Source organism: Rhinoderma darwinii, chromosome 5, assembly GCF_050947455.1.
Source record: "Rhinoderma darwinii isolate aRhiDar2 chromosome 5, aRhiDar2.hap1, whole genome shotgun sequence".
Taxonomy (NCBI): Eukaryota; Metazoa; Chordata; class Amphibia; order Anura; family Rhinodermatidae; genus Rhinoderma; species Rhinoderma darwinii.
In genome coordinates, this window is record NC_134691.1 from 182,965,825 (window position 1) to 182,988,979 (window position 23,155).

The 23,155-nt window shown below is 39.2% G+C and overlaps 1 protein-coding gene across 1 annotated transcript in view; it reads left to right on the forward strand.

Moving 5' to 3' along the window:
- NSUN2 (NOP2/Sun RNA methyltransferase 2) overlaps positions 1 to 23,155 on the forward strand; it is a 67,094-nt gene that overhangs the window by 30,473 nt on the left and 13,466 nt on the right. The window contains exons 14-16 of the mRNA XM_075826773.1: positions 6,814 to 6,980; positions 8,586 to 8,678; positions 11,168 to 11,303. Coding sequence (XP_075682888.1) covers positions 6,814 to 6,980; positions 8,586 to 8,678; positions 11,168 to 11,303 — 396 coding nt within the window. The remainder of the gene's footprint in view (positions 1 to 6,813; positions 6,981 to 8,585; positions 8,679 to 11,167; positions 11,304 to 23,155) is intronic.

The window sequence follows — 23,155 nt, forward strand, 5'->3', positions numbered from 1 at the left end:
TACAGTACGCAACAGTTGTCCTGCAGAGAGGCAGGGACTCCTAGCATCGTACATAACTATGATGCTAGGAGCCCGGCTCCCTGCACTGTGTTCGGTCCGGTACTTGCGGCCGAAATACGTCCGTAAATTACGGATGTAATTAGTGTGTGTGCACATACCCTTAAAACTACAAGTCTTCCTGCAAAAAAAAAGCCATCACACAACCGCTTCGGTGAAAAAATAAAAACGTTATGGCTCTTCAAATATGGAGACACAAAAACAAATAATTTTGAAAAAAAAGTGTTTTCGCTGTGTAAAAGTAGTAAAACATGCAAAAACGATACAAATTTGGTATCGTTGCAATCGTAACAACCCGCTGAATAAAGTTATTGTGTTATTTATATCACACGGTAAACGGTGTAGATTTAAGACGCGAAAAAGAGTGGCGAAGTTTCAGTTTTTTTTCTATTTCCCCCCCCCCCAAAAAAAAAAGTTCATAAAAGTTAATCAATAAATATATCCCCCAAAATGGTGCTATTAAAAAATACAACTTGTCCCACAAAAAACAAGACCTTTTACAGCTATGTCGACGCAAAAATAAAAAGGTTATAGCTCTTGGAATGCGACGAAGGAAAAATGTAAAAAATGGCTTGGTCATTAAGGTTTAAAATAGGCTGGTCATTAAGGGGTTAAACAATGTTTTTAAATTGTATTGAATGTTTGACATAATATTTGTTATAACAATATGTTGATTCTTTTATACAAACATAGAATCGCATGTCCTGAGAATTTAGTGCACATTTTTTTACATATAACTATACAAACAATTCGGAGCTAACATTATAAAGACAGTATCAATAATGAGTATTCTTATATGTCATGGTTTATCTGTTGATTTAGAGCATAGATACATATTCAAAGAACATGCAGAATCTGTCATCTCTTGAGTGTAAATTAAACAAATCTACAGTAAACAAATGTAACGGAGGTTGTTTTTTATTTGTGCAATGGAAGACGTTCTTAACCCCTTCCCGCTTTGGCCACTTTTGACCTTCCTGACAGAGCCTCAGTTTTCAAATCTGACATGTTTCACTTTGTGGTAATAACTCAGGAATGCTTTCACCTATCCAAGCGATTCTGAGATTTTCTCGTGACACATTGGACGTTGTTACGTGCAAAATTTGCTCTATACGTTCAGTATTTAATTGTGAAAAACGTTGCATTTTTCTAAATGTAAATGTATCTGCTTATACCACACAAAATTGTTGCTACTTAACATCTCCATATGTCTACTTTAGTTTGGCAGCATTTTTTTAATATAGTTTTATTTTTCTATGACGTTACAAGGCTTAGGACTTTAGCGGCAATTTCTCACACTTTCAAGAAAATTTCAAAAGGCTATTTTTACAGTGGGCAGTTCAGTTGTGAAGTGGCTTTGAGGGCCTTACATATTTAGAAACCCCGAATAAGTCACCCCATTATAAAAACTTCACCCCTCAAAGTATTCAAAACAGCATTTAGAAAGTTTCTTAACCCGTTAGATGTTTCACAGAAATTAAAGCAAAGTAAAGGTGAAATTTACAAATTTCCTTTTTTTATTTTTTCAGAAATTCATTTTTAACCTTTTTTTTGTAACACAGGTTTTACTAGACAAATGCAACTCAATATTTATTGCCCACAGTCTGCAGTTTTTAGAAATATCCCACGTGTGACCCTAGTGTGCTAATGGTATGAAGCACCGGCCTCCGAAGCAAAGGAGCACCTAGAGGATTTTGTGGCCTCCTTTTTATTAGAAAATATTTTGGGCACCATGTCAGGTTTGAAGGGCTCTTGCGGTGCCAAAACAGTGGAAATCCCCCAAAAGTGACCCCATTTTGGGAAACTAGACCCCTCAAGGAAATTATTTACGGGTATAGTGAGCATTTTGACCCCACAGGTTTATTGCAGAAATTATTGGAAGTAGGCCGTGAAAATTTTATATCTACATTCTTTTAAAGAAAATGTAGGTTTAGCTAATTTTTTTTTTCTCATTTCCGCAAGGACTAAAGGAGAAAAAGCACTGCCACATTTGTAAAGCAATTTCTCCCGATTAAAACACTACCCCACATGTGGTCCTAAATGGCTGTTTGGACACACGGTAGTGCTTATAAGGGAAAGAGCACCATTTGGCTTTTGGAGCTCAAATTTAGCAAGAATGGTTTGCGGAGGCCATGTCACATTTGCAAAGCCCCCGAAGGGACAAAACAGTGGAAACTTCCTACAAGTGACCTTATTTTGGAAACTACACCCCTTGAGGATTTCATCTACAGGTGTAGTGAGCATTTTGACCCCACAGGGGTTTTATAGATTTTATTAGAATTGGGCAGTGAAAAAAAAAAAAAAAAATCCTTTTTTTTTTCTTCTAGAAGGCGTAGTTTTAGCTCCAAATTTTAAATTTTCCCAACAAATAAAGGAAAAAATGAACCCCAACATTTGTAAAGCAACTTCTCTGGACTACGGCAATACCCCATATGTGGTCATAAACTGCTGTTTGGGCACACAGCAAGGATCAGAAGAGAAGGAGCGCAGTTTGGCTTTTGGAGTACAGGTTTTGCTGGATTGATTTCTTGGAACCATGTCGCTTTTGCAAAGCCCCTAAGGTACCAGTACAGTGGAAACTGCCCAAAAGTGACTCCATTCATGAAACTAAACCCCTTGAAGAGTTCACCTAGGGGTGTAGTGAGCGTTTTGACACCACAGATGTTTCATAGATTGTATTAGGATTGGGCAGTGAAAATAAAAAAATCCTTTTTCTTCAATAAGACATAGCTTTAGCTCAAATTTTTCATTTTTTCAATAAAGGAAAAAAAGAACCACAGCGTTTGTAAAGCTATTAATCCTGATTATGGCAATACCCGATTATGTGCTCATAAACTGCTGTTTAGGCACGCAGTAGGGCTCAGAAGGGAAGGAGTGCCATTTGGCTTTTGGAGTACAGATTTTGCTGTATTGGTTTCTGGTTGCTATGTCACATTTGCAAAGCTCCTGTGGTACCAAAACCGTGGAAACCCCCACAAGTGACCCCATTTTGGTAACTACATCTCTCAAGGTATTCACCTAGGGGTGTAGAGAGCATTTTAACCCCGCAGATGTTTTGAAGAGATTAGGGTGCACTCGATGTTGCAGAGTGATGTGTGCCCAGCTTGTGCCACCATAACAAGACCGCTCTCTAATTCTGTGTTTCACAGTTTTAGAAACACCCTACATGTGGCCCTAATCTTTTGCCTGGACTATCGACAGGGCTCAGGAGTGTGAGTTCCATGCGAAATTGAGGCCTAATTTGGCAACTTACACAGTATTGGTTCACAATTGCAGAGGCTCTGATGTAAAATAATAAAATAAACTGCTGAGAAGTGAGCCCATTTTGGAAACTACACCCCTCAAGGCATTTATTAAGTGGTGCAGTGAGATTTTTCACCCACAGGTCTTTTCCATAAATGATTGCGCTGCGGATGGTGCAAAGTAAAAATTACAATTTTTCCCTAGATGTGACAACTCAGTGGGAAATATGTCGTGCCCAGCTTATACCACTGGAGACACACACCCCAAAAATTGTTAAAAGGGTACTCCCAGGTATGGCGATGCCATATATGTGGAAGTAAACGGCTGTTTAAGCACGCTGTAGGGCTCAGAAGGGAAGGAGCGCCGTTTAGCTTTTGCTTCGTGGATTTTGCTTGGTAGTAGTTTTGTTTTGGAGTTTTACTGGTATTTCAGTTTATAATGTGGGGCATATCATAGCTGGGCAGAGTACATCAGGGGCATAGTCAGGTGGTATAATAATGGGGTAAACAATAAAATAATCCATAAATATTTGTTACGCTGTGAAGCTATCCTTTATGCATAGGCCGGTGTCGCACTGATAAATGTCCTTTTATTATCCCCCTTTTGGTCCACACTCCGCACCTTTGCAGTTTGGGGAATTTTGCTGGGAAGTGTTGTACTGGTATAATACGGGCACCCTCGCTTCCAGCAGATATGTTTTGGCCCTACCCTTCCTGGTTTCCTAATTTTAGGGCCTTGATAAATCGCCACTTGAAACAGAAGAAATGTTCCCCTCGGGCCGGCACTTCTGCATATTTTTATTTCCTGACTTATTGGAGCCTTAACTAATTTTATTTTTCGTAGACGTAGTAGTATGAGGACTGTTTGTTTTTTTTTGCGAGATGAGCTGTAGTTATTATTTGTACCATTTTTTTTGGTACATTTTGATCACTTGTTATACTTTTTTTTTTTTTTAGGAGGCAAGGTGATCAAAAAACAGCAATTCCGCCATAGTTTTTTTTAGTGTGTTTTTTTTTTTTATACCGCATTCACCACGCGTTATAAATTACATGTTAACTTTATTCTGCGGGTCAGTACGATTCCGGCGATACCTAATTTACAGAACTTTTTTATGTCTTACAACTTTTTGCACAATAAAATAACTTTTGTAAAGAGAATGGATTTTTTCTGTCGCCAAGTTGTGAGAGCCATAGCTTTTTAATTATTTCATAGATGGAGCTGTATGGGGGCTTTGGTTTTGCGAGAGGAGCTATAGTTTTTATAGGTACCATTTTTTATTTAAATTTTTGGAAGACACTGACCAAAAAAACAATTCTGGCATTATTTTTTAGGGTTTTGTGTTTTTTTACGGCGTTCACTGCGCGGGACAAATAACATAATAATTTTATACTTCAGGTCAGAACCGACGCGGCGATACCAAATATGTATGGTTTTATGTTTTATTTTTCAATAATGACTTGATAAGGGAAAAAGGGCGATAGTGTTTTATGTTATTACTTGAAACTTACTTTCTTTTTTACATTTTTCTTTAGTCCCACTAGGGGACTTGAAGCTCCAACTGTTTGATGTTCTAATACATTGCACTACCTTTGCAATGTATTAGAACTGTCAGTTGTTCACTGACAGCAAGCCGATCCGGTTCCGTCGAGGCCTAATCGGCTTCCGTAATGGCAGACAGGAGGCCATTGTTGGGCCTCCTGTTGCCATAGTAGCAGTTGGCAGCCTTGCCATCGCATGGCATGCTGCCGATTTGCTACAAACCACTTTGATGCAGCGATCGCATTGGATCGCTGCATCGAAGGGGTTAATGGCAGGAATCTGAGCAGCTGGAAGCTGAGCCAGCACCATCTTGCTGTTGGTACCGGAAGCCTTTTAGGCCCCGCCGGTGAGCGCGGATGTCGGGAAGGGGTTAAGGTAATCTGAGTATTTCCTTTTAGAACCAAAAAATCTCCTAACGGATTGCATTCTTTACACCAATTAAAATTCCCATTTACCATACTTGAACACTTGGTTCCTAATTTGTCTCAAGACATGGATACAAGCAGGAATAGGTACACGATCTGATCTAGAGGAAAACGGGGCTATGAAAAGCTTCTTAACTCTTCAATCCGTATATGGTTTACACAAACCAGAGTTCTTCAGGTTCTTACAAATCAGAACTTATTTACAGATTAACCCACCTACCCGAGTTTATATAGCTACCAAAACGAATATTTTTCTAAATAAAAGGAACACAACTCAAAAAGGAATAAGATTGTTCTATAATATTCTCTTAGACTCCAACAATCTACTAATTAGACCACATATAGCTAAATGGTCTAAAGATTTAAACATGACATATACAAATGACCAGTGGAGTAAGGCGCATTCTATATCTTTAGGAAGTACCTCATGTGTGAATCACAGTGAAACCTATCTAATAATGCTTTATCGGTGGTACTACACGCCGTATAAATTATCAAAAATGTTCCCAACAGAAAGCCCTAGATGATGGGAGAGGTTGTGGACAGCTAGGGACATTGTTACATGTATTCTGGGGATGCCCACTCTTGTGTATATACTGGAACTCATGGTCTACATTCAGACAATGGAATCCCTACCCATAACCCATAGAACAGTTCTGTCACGTACTAAAATCAGCCAAAGCCTTGCTAGCTAAGAAATGGAAATCCGTTGATGTACCAACGATATTGGAAATAGATAATTAACACAAATTATAAATGAGTACATGATCGTGAGAAACAAACCGGTAGTACACAAATTCATTAACTTTTGATGATCAAAGTTAGCACTTAAGTTCTGTTCACATCCGCGTTGGATTTCCATTTGGCTTTCCGTTCATCTGCTCCGTCCGAGGAACAGATTAACGGAAAGACAAATGGAAAGTATCGTTTCTGTTTGTGTTACCATTGATTTCACTGGTATTTTTTTTGTTTGCCTCCGTTCTGCTAGGTTTCCGTTTTTTTCTTTTCTCTGCGCTACTGTTTCCATTAAATAAACTGAGGCAAACTGAAACAAAAAAATAGTGAAATCAATGGTAATGCAAACAGAAACAATACTTTCCTTTTATTTCCTCTGACAGAACAGGTTCCAAAGGCAAGCCCAACGCTGATGTGAACAGGTTTCAATGTGGAACTTCTTTTATTATTTTTTTTATCTTTAATATAATTGATAGCAAATTAAATAGCTTTTTTTGAAGTCCTTTCTATTATAGACATTTGGTAAGTTGTTTTTGTTTGTTTTTTTAAAAAATCTTTTAAAAAAAACATTTTGAATAATAGTTTTATTTTTTATTATGTATTCGTGAAATGATGTACCAAGTAATGAGATGTTTACTGCTCAATCTCAGATAAGATATGATACAGACTCTATATATTTTTTTTATATCCTCCTTTTATTGTTATAAGGGTCATTTGAATAACGTTCAGATTAGGAAAAAAAAAATACATTAAAATTAGCTTAGCAAATGCATTGTCTGAAAAATTACCTGAAACTTGACCTGCTTTCTTGCAGGCGCTGCGGAGGGCTCCTGCTGTTGTGCCAGATGTACCAGTAGTTGCTGAAAATATCACAGAAACAACATCTGAGCCAGTGATGGTTACAGATGATGTGGAGAATGAGGGCACCAAACCTGGCAGCAATGTTGAGAATAACACTGTAAAACAAGACAGTGTGTGTGGGTAAGTTGTTAAAAGGCACTCTCTGTAGGGGTGATTAAGGTGATAGGGGAGAGATGGTGCAGAATATTCTTCAGGTGCCTTTTACAGTCTGCTCTTGCATATTATACGAAATGTTCCTGCTGATAAAGTAAGGGAATCTGGGCAATCTAATTCTGTCAATTTGTGTATAGTCATTGACAATGTTCATTATTTGAAGCTTTCGATGTTGAAATGTCCAGTAAAGCTGACACTATTTTCAATATACTAAGACATTGTTTATTCCCAGTAATAGATCAATGGGCTGGTTCCCGTTCTAGCTCCCAACTTAAAGCAAATCTATTAAGGAAGGAATAGCTTATAAAATGTAACTTTTAATTTTTCCCATATAAAATGGAATAATCATGTCGGTGTGTATAATATTGATATAATTATATTGCATATACAGCCTAGATATTCAGCTTGATGAGTACTGAATAGACGTTCCTAAAACATATATATATAGCAGGGTTGCTCAGGATCGTAGGCGTTTACAATGGTATTCTGAATGTCCCTATAGCTAAATCTTAACCCACGCTGTTGACAACTATATCGGGCACTCGTTCTAAAAAGAACGACCCCGTTGTCTCTGGAACCTGTCCCTATAATTCAAACCGCAATTCTTGCTTAAGCTCCTACTCCAACGCGTTTCACCAGATACACTGGCTCGTCAGGGAGAATGTGAGCCAGATCGTATGGCAATGGCAGCGAGCGCTTAGACACATGCTCTTTTGTATATGTGTTTGCTCCGCATCCTCCTGGGGCTCGATCATTGGACATCCAATAGGATAGGAGTGCTGCTACGTCCTCACACGCCCATCGATATCGCGTCCTCGCTGCCTCCTAGGTGGGCTCGATTAATGGTAACGTATAGGGGATTAGTTCAGCCATACCCCTAAGTGACTACTTTGCTTTCCTAGATCATCATTGCGTTAGCACATTAATTAGTCTTATATGGCATGTTGGATAGTATTTAGTATAGTGCCTAAGAATTCGTAAGATGGCACAATAAGTAAATTCTAAACCAGTTTTGACGGTCATATATTTACTGAGCTTGATGTCCAATTCAGCCCATATAGGTATTGGGGCGTTATTCTGATGTAGGGACAACCAATTTAGATAATAAAGTTAAGTGTCTCTCATATATTCTGTTATTACTGACATCTTATTATTGAATATCTAGGCTGTATATGCAATATAATTATATCAATATTATACACACTGACGTTGTTCCATTTTATATGGGAATAATTAAGTTATATTTTATAAGCTATTCCTTCCTTCCTTAATATATTTGTATACGAAGACATTGGTTTCACTTAGATTTGCACAGCAATTTCCCTTTGTGAAAATTTCCAACACACATTCCGCTATGAACTTATGTCCGCTCCATAGCTGAGTGATCTCTGTGAAATGTGCTAGTGCTCTGCAGGACCAACATCAACTGACAAGCCAAATGGGAATATTGTTCCTTCTGTGCTTTGATACAATGACTCATTGTTATTTAAAATGACACATATTGGAGAACTGCAAAAAAAAAAATAATTACAATACATAGCTTAAACATTTGTGTTTTGTCCCTGTGGACAGGCCCCCGCCAACCAAAAAAATGAAGTTGTTTGGATTTAAGGAAGATCCCTTTGTTTTTCTCTCCGTGGATGATCCAATCTTTCCACCTATAAAGTAAGTCATTATTTTTGTGCTTTTACAGTAAAACCGTGCTTCATATTGAAGGTTAGGATAAATGTGGGCCTGTTGTGCCTCAGCTCCTGCATACTTGTAGACATTGCAGCAGCGGTCAGTCCATAAAGTGTACAGAATGCCCTATACAGAGCATTCTGTACCACATCCTCATATGTCACGTGCACACTGTACAGAATGCTGTTTACCTGCCTAGGATGGCAGGCTGAAATTAAAAAAAAAGTCCCATACAAGCTTGCTCGCTTGAGATTTTTTTGTTAATACGCTTAGTCGTTGGTTTGGTCTCCGTTCTGACCATTGTGGTGACCTATGGTTGCTGCTGGGCAGGCTAGTCCATATGCAGCTCCTATAGAGATAAGTAGGAGTATCTGCACATTAGGGTGGCCATACGAGGGAATATTTATTTAATCTTTATTTCTTAACCCCTTAGTGACCACGAATACGCCTTTTCACGTCGGTCACTAAGGGGCCTTAGGCTAGGCTGATGCCTTTTAACGTTCGCCTAGTCGAAGTCCTGCACGGGTCTCCCGTGCAGGCTGGAGCCGGGGCTCTGCTGTCTGATGACAGCTGAGCTCCTGCTCCAACGCCCGCGATCAAAGTTTACTTCGATCGCGGCCGTTTAAACCGTTAAATGCCGCCGTCAATAGCGACCGAGGCATTTAACTTTGTTTACAAAGGGAGTGAGCTCCCTCTGTCACCCATCGGCGGCCCGCGAATGCAATCGCGGGTCTCCGATGGGGTGTCATGGCAGCCGGGGGCTTGATAAAAGCCCCCAGGTCTGCCCTGGACCTATGCCTGTTAGGACGCGCCGGAGGCACGTCCTAACAGATTGCCTGTCAGATTTACACTGAAGTATACCAGAGTATACGAAGTATACCAGAGCATTATATCAGCGATCTGAAGAGTAAAGTCCCCTAGTGGGACTAATAAAATAAGTCATCAAAGTGAAATAAAGATTATTAATAAAAATTACAGTAAAAAAATAAATCCATTTTTTCCCATAAAAAGTGGTTTTATTTAGTAAAAGTGTAAAAAAAAAAAAAAAAAGTACACATATATGGTATCGCCGCGACCGTAATGACTCCATTAATAAAGTTAATATGTCATTTAAACCGCAAGGTGAACACCGTAAAAAAACAATGGCGAAATTGCTGTTTTTTTCCATTGCCCCCGAAAAAAGTCAGAATAAAAATGAATCCCATGCACCCCAAAACAGTACCAATCAAAACTACGTCTCGTCCCGCAGAAAACAAGCCCAAAAAATCACTACATTGATGGAAAAATAAAAAAATGACGGCTCTTGGAAAGCGACGATGCAAAAACAAATAATTTTAGTTCAAAAGTGTTTTTATTGTGCAAAAGTCGTAAAACATAAAAAACCTACATATGTGGTATCGCCGTAATCGTACCGACCCATAGAATAAGGGTAACATGTTATTTACGTCGCATAGTGAACGGCGTCAATTTAAAAACGCATAGAACAATGGCAGAATTTCAGTTTTTTTTTATAATCCCCCCCCCCCCCCCCCAAAAAAAAGTTTATAAAAGTTAATAAAAAAAATTATATGTACCCAAAAATGTTGCTATTAAAAAGTACAACTAATCCCGCAAAAAACAAGTCCTCATACAGCTATGTAGACGAAAAAATAAAAACGTTATAGCTCTTTGAATGCGACTATAGAAAAACGAATAAAATAGCTTGGTCATTAGGGCCTAAAATGGGCTGGTCACTAAGGGGTTAAAGTAAATCACAATAACAGATCTATTTCATCTGACCAGTTATGTTAAAGGTGTTGTCCAAACAGACTCTCCTGAACATTCTGTCTTAGACAGTTGCACCAGCATCTCTCCCCCCCCCCCCCTCCCCCCGGACACCTAGCAAGTATTGTGCCCAGTACTTGCTGAGCTTCTGACGATTGCCACTCAGCAACTGTTGTGCGGCAGCGTGTCTCCACACCTGATGTCAGATCGGGCTGGAGATTATCGCTTTACAACATTTTTTAAGTTCTGTCATCACATTGCTTAATTACGTTTTACTGCTGTATGGAAGTCAAATAAAAACATGCCGTTGTTATATACATGTTTATTCATTTCTTTCTTGTTTGTTGGAAGCCTAAGGGTATGTTCACACAAAACCGCTCCGTAATTGCAAACGTAGTTGCTCGTCCTCGCATTTTGGGAGGCGTCATTGACGGCCGTAATTTAGAGCTGTTCTTCATTGAATTCAATGAAAAACAGCTCAAATTACGTCCAAAGAAGTGTCCTGCACTTCTTTGACGAGGCAGTCGAACGACGATGCGTAAATTACAGGTCGTCGGCACAGTACGTCGGCAAACCCATTCAAATGAATGGGCAGATGTTTGCCGACGTATTGTAGCCGTATTTTCAGGCGTAAATCGAGGCATAATGCGCCTCGTTTACGCCTCAAAATAGGTTGTGTGAACCCAGCCTTATTTCCTTTTCATTGGCAGGAAGTTCTATGCCCTGGATCCATCTTTTCCACAGCAAAATCTCTTAACTCGTACCCAAGAAGGGAAGAAGAAACAACTGTACATGGTCTCCAAGGAACTGAGAAATGTGCTGCTTCACAATAGTGAAAAGATGAAGGTATGCACTACATAGCCAAGCCAAGTCCTCCAGAATGGGAGAAGGTCTTACTTTGCGGCACCCTGCTCTGCCTCATAGTTTGACTTCGTCAATGATGGGTCACGATTCTCTTGTCACAATTCCGTTTTGATCTTGTCTCTCAAACTGAGAAACTGAATAGTGAGGGAACAATAGGTGTCTTTGTATTTATTTTTTATTGTGCCTGTAGCAAAAAAAACAAACAAAAAAAGATACAGGTTTACCCCGTTGAACTCAATTGTTTGTGGAAACGTTTCATATACTTTTCTAAAAAACCAAACAAGACATAATTGATCAAAATGATATTTGAACAAAGCTTAAAAAGGCTAATAGATGGGATAAAGAGATGTTTATATCCAATAATTCCTAAACTGTGCTGGAGTGTTTATATTTTTAGACTGAAATGTACGAGCATGTTAAGTAATTATTTTCTCAAGTAGGGATGCACGATGAATCGAAACTTCGATACCATGCACCCTCAAACGGTTCAATACCGTTAATTCATGTATTTCGATACTAAGCTGTGTGGCCGCACAGCTTAGCATGGTAACGCATGAATGTAGTTAGAGCCGGGTTGCGACTGTGTGATACAGCCATTGCCCTGCTCCTGAGTCCTGACAAGTGCACGTGCGCTCAGCACTATTGTGAATACGACAAGCGCTGCACTAATAATTGCAGGCACTGAAGGCAGAACATGGTGGGAGCACTACAAAACACCCCCATGCTCTGTCTTCAGTGCCTGCATCGCCGCTCATTACTGCAGTGCCGGCCGCATCACCTCATACTGACTGTGCGAGCGGGGGAATGGCTGTATTACACAGCCGCAGTCCCTCTAACAGCGGAGATCAAAGAAACCTCATCGCCGCAGCTATTCTCCTGAATGCTGCGATCAAAGCTGACCGCAGCTTTCATGGGGTTAATGAGAGAGAGAATGCCCTTTGGATCGCGTACCAGGGAATCCCTGTGACTGATCGAGGGTCATACCATATATGGGCAGAAAGCCCAGGGTCCATTGAAGGACCCCAGGGTTGTCTAACCATATTTTCTGTTAGGGCATACTGAGGTATGTCCCAACAACTGCCTGTGTACTATCAAGTGCACAGGCTAATGTACTGGCATATAGATATATGCCAGTACATTAAAGTTTAAAAGAAAAATAATGTTAAATGAAAAAAAAACAACACTTTTTTTACAATAAACATTAACCCCTTCCCGACATTTGCCGTAAATGTACGTCATGGAAAGCATTGACTTCCCGCGAAGCCTAATCGGCTTGCTGTCAGTGAATGACATAGGTAGTGCAATGTATTAGGAAAAAAAAAATCTGACCGTTGGAACTTCAAGTCCCCTAGTGGGACTTGAAGAAAAGTGTAAAAAAAGTATAAAAAAAAGTGCAAAAAATAAAAGTTTGAAAACAATAAAAGTTTCAAGTAATCAAATAAAACAAAACACAATCCCCCTTTTACTCTTATCAAGTCCTTTATTATTGAAAAATAATAATAAACCATATGTATTTGGTATCGCCACGACCGTAACGACCTGAGGTATCAAAAAATATTATTTATTGTACGCGGTGAACAGCATAAAAAAAAACGTAAAAAACTTTACCAGAGTTTCTGTTTTTTGGTCACTTTGCCATACAAATATTAGAATAAAAAGTGATCAAAAAGTCGCACGTATCCAAAAATGGTACCTATAAAAACTATAGCTCGTCCCGCAAAAAACAAGCCCTCATACGCCTCCGTCGACAAAAAAATTAAAAAGTTATGGTTCTCACAACTTGGCGACAGAAAAAATACATTCTTTTTACAAAAGTAATTTTATTGTGCAAAAAGTTGTAAAACATAAAAAAGTGCTATAAATTAGGTATCGCCGGAATCGTACTGACCCGCAGAATAAAGTTAACATGTAGTTTATAACGCATGGTGAACGCTGTATAAAAAAAACCAAAAAAAGCTGTGCCAGAATTGCGTTTTTTTGTTTACCTGGCATCCCAAAAAATAGGATAAAAGGTGATCAAAAAGTCACGTACCCCAAAATGGTACCAATAATAACTACAGCTCGTCCCGCAACAAACCAACCCTCATACCGCTACGTCTATGAAAAATAAAATTGGTTATGGCTCCAATAAGTCAGGAAATAACAAAAATATGCAGTTGTGCAGCCCGAGGGGAACATTTCTTCTGTTTCAAGAGGCGATTTATCAAGGACCTAAAATTAGGAAACCAGGAAGGGGAGAGCCCAAACATATCTGCTGGAAGCGGCGGTGCCCGTATTATACCAGGACAACACTTTCCCAGCAAAATCCCACAAACTACAAAGGTGCGGAGTGCGGACCAAAAGGGGGATAAGAAATGACACCATTTATCAGTGCGACACCGGCCTGTGCAGAAAGGATTGCTTCACAGCGTAACACACATCTATGGATTATTATTATTTTTTTATACCACCTGACTATGCCCCTTATATACTCCGCCCCGCTTACATGTACCCCCACATTATAAAACACCAGCAATAGTCAAACAAATTTAGTACCAAGCAAAATCCGCTCTCCAAAAGCCAAATGGTGCTCCCTCGGCTCTGAACCCTACAGCGTGCCCAAACAGCAGTTTCCTTCAACATATATGGCATCGTCATACCCGGGAGAACCCTTTTAACAATTTTTGGGGTGTTTGTCTCCAGCGTCATAAGCTTGGCATGACATATTTGCCACTGAATGGCATATCTAGGGAAAAATATAAATTTTTAATTTGCACCATCCGCAGCGCATTCATTTATGGAAAAGACCTGTGGGGTGAAAATGCTCACTACACCCCTTAATAAATGCCTTGAGGGGTGCAGTTTCCATAGTGGGGGTCACTTATCAGGGGTTTCTCTTTATTATTTCACATCTGAGCCTCTGCAGTTGTGAACCAATACTTTGTAAATCGCCAAATTAGGCCTCCACTCCGCATGGTACTCTTCACTTCTGAGCCCTGTCATATGTCCAGGCAAAAGATTAGGGCCACATGTAGGGTGTTTCTAAAACCGGGAAACACCGCATAATAATTAGAGAGCTGTCTTGTTATGGTGACACAAGCTGGGCACCACATATTGGCATATCTATGGAAAAAAATCCCATTTTCACTCTGCAACATTGAGTGAACACTAATTTCTACAAAACACCTGCAGAGTTAAAATGCTTACTACACCCCTTGGTAAATGCATTGAGGGGTGTAGTTTCCAAAATGGGGTCACTTCTGGGGGGTTTCCACTGTTTTGGGCCCACAGGCGCCCAGAAACCAATCCAGCAACATCTGCACTCCAAATGGCGGTCCTTCCCTTCTGAGCCCTGCCGTTTGCCCAAACAGCAGTTTATGACCACATATGGGGTATTGCCGTACTCGGGAGAAATTTCTTTACAAATGTTGGGTTCTTTTTTTCCTTTATTTGTTGAGAAAATGAAAAAATTTGCGCTAAAGCTACGTCTTATTGAAGAAAAAGGACTGTTTTTATTTTCACTGCCCAATTCTAATAAATTCTATGAAACATCTGTGGGGTCAAAATGCTCACTACACCCCTAGATGAATTCCTCAAGAGGTGTAGTTTCCTAAGTGGAGTCCCTTTTTGGGCGTTTTCATTGTTTTGTCCCCTCAGGGGCTTTGCAAATGTGACATGGCCTCCGCAAATCATTCCTGCTTAATGTGATTTCAAAAAGCCAAATAGTTCTCTTTCCCTTCTAAGCCCTGCCGTGTGTCCAAACAGCCGTTTATTACCACATGTCGGGTACTGTTTTACTCGGGAGAAATTGCTTTACAAATTTTACGGTGCTTTTTCTCCTTCAGTCCTTCTGGAAATGAGAAAAAATTAGCTAAACCTACATTTTCTTTGAAAAAATTTAGATTGTCATTTTCACATCCTACTTCCAATAATTTATGCAAAAAACCTGTTGCGTCAAAACGCTCACTATACCCCTAGATCATTTCCTCAATGGGTGTAGTTTCCAAAATCGGGTCACTTGTGGGGGGTTTCCACTGTTTTGTCCCCTCAGGGGCTTTGTAAATGTGACATGGCCTCCGCAAACCATTCCTGCTAAATTTGAGTTCCAAAAGCCAAATGGCGATCTTTCCCTTCTCAGCCTCGCCGTGTGTCCAAACAGCCGTTTATTACCACATGTGGGGTATTGTTTTACTCGGGAGAAATTTCTTTACAAATTTTATGGTGCTTTTTTCTCCTTTAGTCCTTGTGGAAATGAAAAAAAATTAGCTAAACCTACATTTTATTTGAAAAAATTTAGATTTTCATTTTCACAGCCTACTTGCAAAAATTTCTGCAAAAAACCTGTGGGGTCAAAATGCTCACTATACCCCTAGATAATTTCCTCAAGGGGTATAGTTTCCAAAATGGGGTCACTTGGGGGTTTCCACTGTTTTGTCCCCTCAGGGGCTTTGTAAATGTGACATGGCCTCCGCAAACCATTCCTGCTAAATGTGAACTCCAAAAGCCAAATAGCGCTCTTTCCCTTCTCAGCCACGCCGTGTCTCCAAACAACCGTTTATTACCACATGTGCGGTATTGTTTTACTCGGGAGAAATTGCTTTACAAATTTTGCGGTGCTTTTTCTCCTTTAGTCCTTGTGGAAATGAGAAAAAAAATTGCTAAACCTACATTTTCTTTGACGAAATGTTGATTTTAATTTTCACGGCCTACTTACAATAATTTCTGTAAAAAAACCTGTGCGGTCAAAATGCTCACTTCACCCCTAGATAATTTCCTTGAGGTGTCTAGTTTCCCAGATGGGGTCACTTTTGGGGGATTTTTACTGTTTTGTCACTGCAAGAGCCCTTCAAACCTGACATGGTGCCTAAAATATATTCTAACAAAAATAAGGCCCCAAAATCCACTAGGTGTTCCTTTGCTTCTGAGGCCGGTGCTTCAGTCCAGTAGCACGCTACGGCCACATGTGGGATATTTCCTAAAACTGCAGAAACTGGGCAACAAATATTGAGTTGCATTTCTCTGGTAAAACCTTCTGTGTTATAAAAAAAATTGTATTAAAAATTTATTTCTGCAGAAAAATATGAAATTTGTAAATTTCACCTCTACTTTGCTTTAATTCCTGTGACATGTGTAAAGGGTTAAGACATTTTCTAAATGCTGTTTTGAATACTTTGAGGGGTGAAGTTTTTAAAATTGGGTGACTTTTTGGGGGTTTCTAATATATAAGGCCCTCAAAACCACTTCACAACTGAACTGGCCCCTGTAAAAATAGCCTTTTAAAATTTTCTTGAAAATGTGAGAAATTGCTGCTAAAGTTCTAAGCCTTGTGAGGTCATAGAAAAATAAAAGGATGTTCAAAAAACTATGCCAATCTAAAGTAGACATATGGGTGATGTTAATTAGCAACAATTTTGTGTGGTATAACTGCCTGTCTTACAAGCAGATACATTTAAATTTAGAAAAATGCTAATTTTTGCAATTTTTCGCTAATTTTAGGTGTTTTTCACAATTAAATACTGAACATATTGAGCAAATTTTGCCAGTAACAAAGTCCAATGTGTCACGAGAAAACAATCTCAGAATCGCTTGGATAGGTGAAAGCATTCCGGAGTTATTACCACATAAAGTGACACATGTCAGATTTGAAAAATGAGGCTCTGTCAGGAAGGTCAAAAGTGGCTAAAGAGGGAAGGGGTTAAAATAAGTCTCAATACATAAAATATAGACATACGGTATCGTCGCGACCCTAATAAATTTATAGTGTCATTGATGTTTACACTGTTATGAAATAAAAACTGCTTTTTTCACGTATTAATGTGAGGCATTAGGTACTATGAATTTTGAACCTCCATGTGCCTCACATTAATAGCAATTACCCCATCATGTACCTCATCAATTGACCCAATGTAGTCCATTATGACTGAGGAACATGATGGGGTTAATTGCTATTAATGTGAGGAACATGGAGGTTCAAAATTAATAATACTACGTGCCTCACATCAGAAAATGGAAGAACTTCTTTTTATTTTTTATTATTGTTGGCAAAAGTATAATTTTGGTATAGAGTATCGCAATACTACACGAAGTATCGGTAGTGAAGTTCAAATTCTGGTATCGGTATTTGCCACACACCCGATTTTCTTATGTTTTTGAAAATTTGTCCCATTTTAAATGTTTCACATCATCCAACAAATTTTAACCCCTTCAGGACCCAGCCTGTTTTGGCCTTCTGGACAAATCTGACATGTTACTTTATGTGGTAATAACGTTGGAATGCTTTTTACCTATCCAAGCGATTCAGAGATTTTCTCGTGACATATTGTACTTTGTTAGTGAAAAAATTTGGTCGATAATTTCGGTATTTATTTCTGAAAAACACAAATTTTGAAAAAATGTGCAAAAATTAGCATTTTTCTAAATTTAAATGTATCTGCTTGTAAAACAGATAGTAATACCACACAAAATAGTTACTAGTTAACATCCCCCATATGTCTACTTTATACTTGCATCATTTTTTGAACTTCCTTTTATTTTTCTAGGACGTTACAAGGCTTAGAACTTTAGCAGCAATTTCTCATATTTTAACCCCTTCCGGCCGGAGCCCCTTTTCAGATTTTCATTTTTGTTTTTTCCTCCCCACCTTCCAAAAGCCATAACGTCTTTATCTTTCCGTCGATATAGTACTATGAGGGTGTAATGGCAGGGGGGTAGGGAAACAGACAGTGAGCCCTAATCTAACCACCACTCAGTCCCTGCCTACTTGCAACGACCCGCCCTAGGCGACGGGGTACAACTGGGCGACGGTCCCTACGCTCAGTAGGTGCACAACAGACAAGGGGACACAAGCAAAGGGAAATGGGGCAGTTGCCCACGGCAACACCGTGAGCAACAAGAGAGGTGAACGAGCCGAGTAAAACCAGGAATGTTTGAGGTACCAAACGCAGAGCAGGAGAGTAGTCAGTAAGCCGGGGTCAGTATGAAGCAAGGTCAAATAGCTAGGAGCTGCAGCAAGGCCAGGAAACCACACTAGAAGAATCACAAGCAAAGGAGGAACAGGAAAGGCAGGTACAAATAGACAGAGGGCGGGAGCTAGCTGAGTCTGGCCAGGCTGTGATAGGCTCTCCCACTCCTGAGTGGTGGAAGATGGAGTCAGTCTTAGAGACATAGAACCAGGTGCAGACTGATTACCCATGAGCGTATACACAGTTGTGCCTGGCAGATCCTTTACAAAGGGCTTGATTTTTGCGGGAAGAGTTGTAGTTTTTCGTAGCAGCATTTATTTTGCCATATAATGTACTAGGGAACGGGAAAAAAATTATTTGTGGGGTAGAAAATTAAAAAAACAGCGACTCCAGGGTTTTTTGAGCGCCGTTTTTACGGAATTCACTGTGCAATTAAAACAACATGTTAACTTTATTCTGTGGGTCAATACGATTACGGCGATACCAATATATATATATATATATATATATATATATATATATATAGTATTTTCTATATTTTACTACTTTTACAAGTAAAAACCTAAGTGTAAAATAGAAAATGTATTTTGTGTCGCCAAATTCCGATAGCCACAACTTATTTTTTTTTTTTTTCGTCGATTTAAGTGGTATGAGGGCTTATTTTTGCGGGATAAGCTGTAGTTTTTATTAATACCATTTTGGTATAAATGCTAATTTTTGATCACTTTTTATTTCATTTTTTTTTGTGGGAGATTGTGACCAAAAAATAGAGATTCTGGCGTTTTACAATTTTTCTTTTTTACAGCGTGCGGGTTAAATAATGATATATTGTAATAGTTCAGACTTTTATGGACACGGCGATACCAATTATGTTTATTTATTTTTTTACTATGCTCTAGGGGGAAAAGGTTGTTTTTTTGAACTTTGAATATTTTTTTATTTTTTTTTTACAAAAAAAATAAAACTTTAACTCATTTTTACTTTTTTTTTTTATTAGTCCCCCTAGTGGACTTCAACCAGCGATCGTTAGATCGCTTGCACGATATACTGCAATACTAATGTATTGCAGTATATCGTGATTCTAACAGGCAACTATTAAGCCCTTAATAGGTGTACAAAGATGGCAGACCTGGGGGCCTTCATTAGGCCCCCAGGCAGCCGTAGCAACCATCGCCCCCCGACACCGGCATACGATACGATGCCCCGACACCGGCATCGTATGGAGCTCCATACTTCCCCTACCTGACTTTGGCGTATGGATACGTCAAATGTCGGGAAGGGGTTAAAGAAAATTTCAAAGGCCATTTTTTCAGGTACCAGTTCAGTTCTGAAGTGGCTTTGAGGGCCTTATATATTAGAAAATCCCCAGAAGTCATCCCATTTTGAAAACTGCACCCCCTCAAGGTATTCAAATCAGCATTCAGTGTTTTAACCCTTTAGGCGTTTCACAGGAATTAAAGCAAAGTAGAGGTGAAATGTACAAATTATTATTTTTTTTTGCCGATATTCTTTTCTAATACTTTTTTTTTTTTTTTGTAACACAGAAGGTTTTACCTGAGAAATGCAACTCAATATTTTATTGCCCAGATTCTGCAGTTTTTAGAAATTTCCCACATGTGGTCCTAATGGACTGAAACACAGGCCTCAGAAGCAAAGCAGCACCTAGAGGATTTTGGGCCTCCTTTTTTTTTAGAATATATTTTAGGCACCTTGTCAGGTTTGAAGAGGTCTTGTGGTGCCAAAACAGTGGAAACACCCCAAAAGTGACCCCATATTGGAAACTACAGCCCTCAAGGAATTTATGTTTTACACGTTTTATTTATGTTGTACACATGTGTTTCGCTAAATTTATTGGAATTAGTCTGTAAAAATGAAAATCTACTTTTTTTTCTGAAAAAAACAGACATTTTTAATATTTACAAGGAATTATAAAGAAAATGCACCCCAACATTTGTAAAGCAATGTCTCCCGATTACGGCAATATCCCATAAGTGGTAATAAACTGCTGATTGGACCCACAGCAGGGCTCAGAAGGGAAGGAGCGCCATTTGGTTTTTGGAGCACGGATATTGCTGGATTGGTTTTCGTGCCATGTCGCGTTTGCAACGCCCTGGAGGGACCAAAACCGTGGATACCCCCCAAGGTTACCCCATTTTAGAAACACCCCTCAAGGAATTTTTCTAGGGGTATAGTGAGCATTTAGACCCCACAGGTCTTTTGCAGAATTTATTAGAATTAGGCCACGAAAATGAATATCACAATTTTTTTCCACTAAAATGTTGCATTTTCTCATTTTCACAAGGGATAAAGGAGAGAAAAAAAACAATTTCTCCTGAGTATGGCAATACCCCACATGTGGTCACGTTTTTTCCCATTTGTTTTTTTTTTTTTTTGATTTTTGATTTTTTTTGCTTTCTTTTCGTTTTTAACACCCCGCCTTCCAAGAGCCATAAGTTCTTTCTTTTTCCGTCAGAGTGGTGTGAGGGCTTATTCCTCGCGGAAGGAGCTGTAGTGTCTATTGACACCATTTAAAGTACCATAAAATGTACTGGGAAACTGGGGAAAAAATTTGCGGGCTGATATAGGAAAACAATCTGATTCCATTTTTTTGGGGGTTTTCGTTTTTACAGCTTTCGCTGTGCTGTAAAAACGGTAAATTATTTACGTTTTTTTACGGTGCTCACCGTGCGAGTTAGATAATGGTATATTGTAATAGTTTGGCCTTTTACGGACATAGCGATACCAATTTTGTTTATTCTTTTACATTACTTAAGAAGAAAAACTTTATACTTTTTTTTTCTTTTTTTTTTTTTCTTTCTCACTACTAATAACTTTAATTCTTCTACACATTTTATTAGTCCCCTTAGGGGACTTTAACCAGCGATCATTGGATCACTGGTACAATACACTGCAATACTAATAGTTATTTTTACAGGCTTCTGTAACCGCACAATCGCTGTTACTATCATTTAGTCCTGGGTGTCAGCTGTAATACACATCCGACACCTGCAGCGTATGGAGCCGGCTCAGCATGTGAGCCCGCTCCATACATCAACCCCCGCACCATGACGTGCTATTAAGTCATGGTGCGCAAAGGGGTTAATGCACAGCGGATGGTGTGAATATTGCAATTTTCCACTGATATGCCATTTTAGTGCAAAATTTGTGCTACTGAAGACAAATACCTCACAAAGCAGGTTCTCTCGGGTATGGCGATGCCATATATGTGGGTGCAAACTGCTGTTTGGGCACGCTGCAGGGCTCAGAAGAGAGGGAGCGCCATTTTGCTTTTGTAGCGCAAATTTTGCTTGGTAGTAGTTCTCTTTGGGGTTTTGCTGGTATTTCATTTTATAATGGGGGGCATATGTAATCTGTGCGGAGAACATCAGGGCATACTAAGAGGGTATGATAATGTGGTAAACAAACAATAATACATAGATATGTGGCCGGTGCTGCACTGATAAATGGCGCCTGATCTCATCCGATTTTGGAACACTCTGCACATTTTGCATCGCCATATTCGGAGAGCCTGAACTTTTTTATTTTTTCACCACCGGAGCTGTGTGATTGCTTATCTGTTGTGGGAAAATCTGTACTTTTCATTGGTACCATTTTGGGGTACATGCGTTTCAATGTAATCTTTTTATTACATTTTTTTGCAAGCCGGTTGACCAAAAACAAGCAATTCTGACAATGTTTTTTAGTTTATTTTAAGTGGCGTTCATCGTGCGCTATAAATGACAATTTTACTTTATTCTGCGGGTCGGTACGATTACGTCGATACCATATGTATATAGGTTTTTTTTATGTTTTGCAGCATTTGCGCAATAAAATCACTTTTTTATAAAATTTATTTTCTGTGTCGCCATATTCTGAGAGCCATAACTTTTTTTTTTATTTTTTAGTCGAAACAGCTGTGTAAGGGTTTGTTTTTTGCGGGACGGGTTGTAGTTTTATTGGTACTATTTTCGGGTACATGCGACCTTTTGATCACTTTTTATTCTCTATTTTGGGTGGGGTGGTAACCAAAAAATAGCGATTCTGGTGTAGTAGATTATTTATTTATTTATTTTTTTTTATTTTTTTTTGGGGTGTTCATCGTGCGGGAAAAAATAACATAGTTTTGGTAGTTACGAACATGGTGATACCAAATATGTGTACTTTTTTTTATAGTGTTCATTTTTTTCCTATAATGAGTTCTAGAGGAAAAAAGCATTTTTTGTTTATATAACTTTTATTTTTACAGTTTTTTTTTTTTTTTTTTTAAAACCTTTTCATTACTTTTTTTTTTTTTTTTTTTTTTTTTTACTTGTCCCACTAAGCGACATTTAGACTTGCAGCTTTGATTGCTGCTGGAATTCATTACACTACCTACGTAGTGTAATGTATTCTAACTGTCATTGTGACATGGCAGTCACACTGACAGGAAGCCACAGAGGACCGGCCGGGAGCTTCTCCTCTGAGGCTTCTGTACATGGCAACCCGCAGGACATTGTCTGGTCTCCGATTGCCACTAAAGCATCGGCAGCCCCTACAATCACTGTGGGGCTGCCGATGTGCTTCAAACCCCCTTAATATGGCGATCACAATCGTCGCCGCATTTTTGGGGTTAATTGCCAAAATCAGCGGTGATGGTCTGCTGACAGGCAAGACTAAAGTCTCAGCTGTCGGGGACAGCTGACCTCCCGGTTACCGGACACTGTCCGTTAAGTTCTGTCCGTTAGGACAGTGTGCGTCAGGAACTACTCCGCAACTGTACGTCCTGATGCGGGAAGCAAGCCTTATGCAGGACGTACAGTTGTGTCGCAGGGCGTGAAGAGTTTAATATAAGATAAAGACAACACGAGTACACCTAAAATTCAGGGCCAAAGTGGGGTGGTGGTAAAGGAAATA